The 6731-nt window shown below is 32.9% G+C and overlaps 1 protein-coding gene across 1 annotated transcript in view; it reads right to left on the bottom strand.

Annotated features, from left to right (window-relative positions):
* Positions 1-6731, bottom strand: part of DGKB (diacylglycerol kinase, beta 90kDa) — a 273672-nt gene that overhangs the window by 17447 nt on the left and 249494 nt on the right. The window contains exon 14 of the mRNA XM_006832292.1: positions 4218-4334. Coding sequence (XP_006832355.1) covers positions 4218-4334 — 117 coding nt within the window. The remainder of the gene's footprint in view (positions 1-4217; positions 4335-6731) is intronic.

The raw sequence follows: 6731 nt of genomic DNA, 5'->3' as shown, positions 1-6731 counted from the left end.
GACAGCGTATTGCATTAGGCAAATGTGGTGCACAAAAGCTTTTTAAAGTGTTGAAGAGCAGAGATGTCAGCTTGAGAACTAAGGTGTGCCTGATCCAAGCCATGGTATTTTCAATAACCTCATATGGATGCAAAAGCTGGACAGTGAATAAGGAAGATCATAGAAGAATTGATGTTTTTGAGTTATGGTGTTGGAGGAGAATATTGAAAGTTCCATGGGCTGTCAAAAGAACCAATAGATCTGTTCTGGAAGAAGTGCAGCCAGAGTGCTCCTTGGAGGCCAAGATGGCCAATCTTCATCTCTCATAGTTCAGACATATTGTCAGGAGGGACCAGTTGCTGGAGAAGGATATCATGTTTGGTATGGTGGAAGGTCAGAGAAAAAGAGGAAGACCCCTAACGAGATGGAATGGCCAACTGGCAGCATCGATGGACTCAAGCATGGCAACAGTAGTGAGGTTGGCTCAGGATTGGGTAGTGTTTTGTTCTGCTGTGCATAAGGTCCCTATGAGTTGGTACCAACTCGATTGCACCTAACAACAACAACGCTACCAGAGCTCCTTGGCTCCTACCTAAGGCTACACATTTCCCAGGTATTTTTATGACCAACCATCACCTTTTTTAACTCAAACATCATTTTAATGAGTCCTGACCTAGCTGTCTTACTTACAATTATGGACATCTTTCCAGTTCTAGCATTTCTTATCTTACCCTGCTCTACTGGTTTCATTTATTACTCCCACATCATGTCTATGGAGACAGGGACTCAGTAACAAGGTTGTTGCACTATTCAAATCATGAAGTAATGATTTTTACTTAATTAAGGAGTTAGAAGAAAAATGAAGAAGTGATTATGAATAGTTCAGTAGACATGAAGCTCTAAAATGAGCAAGCGTTATACACACAAGGTCATCAAATATAAATAATTAATTTTATAAACACATGTATATAGTGGTGCATATATCTATGTGGGTGCATATGAAGTTTATAGTTTTGGTGATAACATGAATGAATATTGCATATATAAAGTCAGTAGGGAAAACAACTGTGATGAGGGGAAACACTGGTTCAGTTTTAGATATTTAGGTGGAAATGTCTCTTTTTTATCTTGTATTAAATGTATTATGAACTAGATTTTTCATTTATCAGATAACTTTCTTATTTGGAAATTTTCCTCTAATTATTAACGATACAGTGGTTTCAGTATATGTTTCAAATTATTATCCCATTTTCTACATATTTATTAGTATGTGACATAATTAAACATATTTTTACCTCTTACACATTAAGAAACTGTAGTTTCAATTACACTTAATCATATGGATTAAATGTAAACCTATGGTGTGGGTGATGACAAAGACAAAGTACTTAACCACCTCTATATGAAGTCCCCTAGGACTTGGGTTAATTAATGAGACTCATCCTAAGGTTATACATGATCTATTACTTCCTCTAATTAGAAATAATAATCCTGATCATTATGCTGGTTAGCTGCAAAGAAGTAAGATGAATGTGCTTAACTATGATTAATAGTCTTCTTTAAGCAGTGTAGATCTCTTTTGTCACTGAGTTATATGCAAACTGGGCTGCAACTCAATGCTTTTTCATGATATATATATACTTTTTTTTTAAAGCTCAGAGATAAAATTAATTTTCTTGAAAATCTTTTTATCTTTCTTGAAAAAATGCAATCATTTTATTATTTTTCACGTGATTATCAAAACAAAAATATATATATTTCCTCCATTTTGTGTGAAATACTTAAGGCATCCAGGATAGCTACATTTGCTCCAAAAGGATTTATATATCCATTTGTATTTTGTTTCCATCCATTCTTATGTGGTGAAACAGACTGTTAAATATGATTTATATCAATTTTTAATGTTTTTTAAATATATGATTCACAGGGTGATTTAACTACCACTTATTTACTGTTATTTTGTTAAGGCTTTTATCTGTCCTTTACTGACTGAAAACCTTAGGTGGCATTTTTATAGCTCACAAAAAGTTATAAAATGTTATTATCTGGTTAAAGGTGAAGCACATCCACAAAGAAGCCTAATCATTTCTTGTCCCTAATGTTATTAATTTAGTTGTAACAAAGCTGAATATTTCATACTCAATTCTATATAGAAATAAAACAGAATTTATATTGTTATGTCAGTTTAAAGCCTTCAAAACACTTGGAACACACTGTTTAATATCAATTTGGATGCCTGGGTAAAGTCAGGTATGATTATCCAAATCTTAGGACATGAGAAGCTATAATTTTATTGCATACATGATTTTTAGCTCAAAGCCTGTGGCAATATGAAAGAGAATTTTATATGGAAAACCATAAAACAAGATGGTCAAAATTTTATCATACCTATTAAAACCTGTTAACCAAGCAAGGAAGGAGTGAGAAGAGTAAAAACTCCTGGGCTTTGAATAAAAAGTTTACCACTAACTGTCCTGCCTTAGGAATATTACTCTACTTCTGACTATCAATATGCTCAGTTTGTAAATGGTGATAATAATAATTGTGTTCATCTCATAAGCTGGAAAGGAACAAACAGTAAAAAAGGTATGTTGTGTTTTTGCTAAGTGTCATGAAGTTGATTCTGACTTATAGCAACCAAGCATAGGGTTTCTGAGCAGCAGCTAGTGAGTTTGAATCATCACCCTTACAGTTCAAAACGACCTACAACCTATCACTGAGCCTAAAATATACTATTTTATGCATGATATATGTTAGCCATACATGATGAAATATATTTGCCAAGTCATGTGTAGAAAAATATTAATATTAAAATTAGGTTTCACCTTTATCACTTGTATTGCAGAAATTTAGAGTAACTAAATATTTTAATTAATCTATACTTGCAATTGATATATTAAATTTACAAATGTTGATTTCTTAAAACAAAAATACAGAAGATCATTTAATTAGTTATTTTACTTTGGTATCAAAATTGTTGATACAGCTTATATTTGAGACTCAATATAATTGTTAAACACACAGATAAGATTTCCAATAAGCCTAGATCATAATTTAATCTTTTAATAATGAATTTAACTGTTTAACCAGAATAATACTTTAACTACACAAAATTTCATTAGTAATTTGACTTTAATAACGTGTAAAGCATATTCTGTTCAAAATGGATTTTATTATGTAAAAACTAAACAATAACATTGTTATTAGTACTTAATTTATTATTATTAAGTTTTCTATAAAATAATTAAGACAATTAACAAGCAATCATTTAGGCATCTACCACATGCTCTGTATTTTACTTACAAGCTGAGAAGTAAAGACATAATCAATAGTATCACATGAAAATAGTGAGAGAAGAAGAATATATGAAATTATGCACATTGAATATAGTTACATGACATATATCTTTGTGGGGTAAGTGGTTGGCAATTTTTCCTGGAGGACATGAATCTTGGAACACATTCTTAAGAAAAGTAACTGCTAATTGAAGAACAACAAAGGTAGAAAAACAGAAAATGAACTCTACAGTTTCATAGACAAACATAAGTCCATTTAATTAACTGCTTTAATGTTAGAATGAAATGTTGATGCAAATAAATACAATATGTACACACTACAAAATGCCTTAAAATGTAGATAGGATGAAATCCTTATCTTAATGTGAGAAAAAAAAGTAATACATTTTTGTTTTGTTTTTAAAATACCAAAAATGATTTTGAATTGTCTGTGTTTAAACAAGAAATACATTTAGGTTTTAGATTTTGAATGAATAGTTTAGAAGATATGGAAAAAACAAAACCTTATTGATTATTTATTTAGGAAGAACAGTAATCACATGAGTTCATTTCATTGTTTTTTAAAGACATTTCTTTTGCCACCAAAATATCTCTTCAAACTCATATATATACCTTTAAATAAGTATGCACACATGTATTTCATACATGTGTTTATTTAGCATTAACTTCGGAAAAAAACTTTCAGATTGATAAAAGACCTCCTACCAATTTGAGTTTAAATGGCAATAACGTCATAAATGATGAACCTAACTAGAATGTCACTCTGCCAATAAACTCGAAGACTGACATATTGATAAATTACTAAAGATCTTTTTGAAATAATCTGCAGAACTAATTTGTACATTAAGTACTTATATTGATAGCTGGACATATGTCTGTCTAAGTAGCATAAAAGTAACAAAATATGAAAGCTGCTGAAATTAGGATTTAAAACAAACATACCTGCAGACCTTGCCCATCCATAGTAACAGAGTTCGCTCTTTGCATTTTGCTCTTGTCGGTCACTTTGTTGGGTTGCTGAGCACTACCCTTTTCCTTTTTCACTGTTGCTTGTCTTTCCTGTAAGTAAGAGAAAACCTTTTACAAAAATGTTGAGTTCTTTTAATAACTCAACATTGTAAAGCAGCATTTAGAAGGCAAAGTTTTCGTGACTATAATCTTGGGTTCAATTTCTCTATTTGAAGTTTCTATTGAATAATATGTGGGAGAAAGATGAGATTAACTACTCCCATAAAACTGTATAGTGCAAGAAATTCTGAAAAAAAGGTCTGCTCAGTCCTATAAGGTCACTATAAATCAGAAATGACTTGATAGTCGTAGATAAAATGAATAATATAAGTATTGCTTCTTTTAACCAAGTTATTTGGCTCGTTACATAAAATGAAAATATTAGGCAAATAAATGATATAGGAGAAAAAGTAATTTTATTATGCATATGTGCCCAATTATGAATCTATTAAAAGTTATAAAATACTACCTACAACTATTTCTATTCAAAATACTACAGACAGATGTACCAGATTATATTTTAAAGGAATAACTACAAAGTACTAAAACAAGTGCTTATAAATGCAAGCAGTTTCATTCATTGAAAATAAATACTAAATTCCTGATGGAGTTTTAAGCTATGATTTATCAGGAATGGCACATAATTTTAAATTCATATTCCAACTCTACTAATTTCTCCTCTTTTGGGGGCTATTTGCTCCTGTTTCTCCTTCCACTCCTGTAACTACCTCATCTACGTAACCCAGTCTATTTATATAACCATAACTTCAACAAATCAGTTTTAATTAAAATTATTAATGACTCCTAATTGCCTCAGCTATTTGGCAATCTTCATCTTCTCAACTTTCCAGAAATATTTGACAAAATTGGCCTCCTTTTCTCTTTTAACACTTTTCTCATCTGATTTCCAGCACACTTCTTTCTCTTGCATCTCTTCTTATTTCGATGCTACCTCATAATTTCTTATTGCTTCTGTTTTCCAAAATGTAACCCTTGGCATCTTCCTTGGATCCCTAAGCTTCACTACATATGCTTGTTCCTTGGATTGTTATCTCAAGCCATTCCAAGGCTTTAACTTTCAATTTTAAAATGAGGTCTACTAAATTTATATCCACTGTTCAGACTTCTCCCCTGAACCTTGACTTCTACACACACACATACACAAAACAAGCAAGCAAACAAAAATAAGTCAATTGTCACTGAGTCCATTCTGACTTACAGCAGCCTGTTGTAGTGCTGCGAGATAATGTGCTAGACTGCAAGGCCAGTCTGAACCACAAGGTTTGCGGGTGAAACTCACCAGCCACTCCTTGGAAAACCTAGACAGGAATGCTATCAGTCAGAACCGACTCCATGGCACTTAGCAACAACAATAGGACAAACTAGAACAGCTTCTTAGGGTAAACCTTTAGAGGAGCAACAGCCTAATTTTTCTCCAGCCTACTCACAAAAGCCTTTTATATTTCTTCATATGAGTGTCTCAAACACATATGAAACTTAAAATACACAAAACTACATTTTAATTTCTGTTCTCACCTCTTCAAAGCAGGTTCTAAACAGAACTAGTTTTCACATTTTCCATCAATTTCAAGTTCAAACTACCTTCATGATTTTTGCCCATACTATTGCAATCATACCTAATTGATCAATATGCATACATCTTTGTCTCTCTACAATCAATTCTTTATAAACCAGCCATGAAAACATGATAAATGGTTGCCATCCCATTCAAACAAAATCCAAAGTATTTTCCTGACCTACAAGGAGCAACATAATCGGATGCCATTGTACTTCTGACCTCATCCATTATCATACTCATCCCTTTCACCCCATTCCAGCTGCAAAGTCTCCAAATTGTTCCATGATCACAAATGTGCTCTATATGACGGCTTTCCCAATCACTCTGCAGTCACCTGGAAAACTGTCCCCAGTATATTTGTGAGAGTCCCTCCTCACTTCAGGTCCTGATCAGATGTTAGAGAGACTTGTCTATTCCCTTTAACTTCCTTTTTTGTTTCATATTATTTCCTATTATTTGAAGTGCTATCTGTTTCATTTGTTTACTGCTGATAGCCTCCACTTTAATATAAATTCACTGCTCTGCATCCAATGCCTGATTGAATTCAGTATAAATAAGTAAATCTTAACTGTATAAAACCAATGGCTTTTGGTTCTTTGTTTAATGATTGCTCTATTGCTTGGGGGAGTACAGTGGCTCTGTAGGATAAGCACTGGTCTGCCAACCATAATGCAGTGATTCAATCACACCAGGCTCTTTGTGGGCAAAGCATATTGCTTTCTGCTCCGGCAAACATTTATAACCTTGGAAACTTTATTTAGAATTCCTGTAAGTTGGAACCAACTGGACAGCACTTGCCAACACCAACATATTTTGTTGATGGATTCATGGGCCCAGTCAAGGTTGAGTAGGGGGAAAATACCTGTTCT

Source organism: Chrysochloris asiatica, unplaced genomic scaffold (genome assembly GCF_000296735.1).
Source record: "Chrysochloris asiatica unplaced genomic scaffold, ChrAsi1.0 scaffold00006, whole genome shotgun sequence".
Classification (NCBI taxonomy): Eukaryota; Metazoa; Chordata; class Mammalia; order Afrosoricida; family Chrysochloridae; genus Chrysochloris; species Chrysochloris asiatica.
The sequence above is the reverse complement of the archived record's forward strand: the minus strand, read 5'-3'. Positions and strand labels throughout refer to the sequence as shown.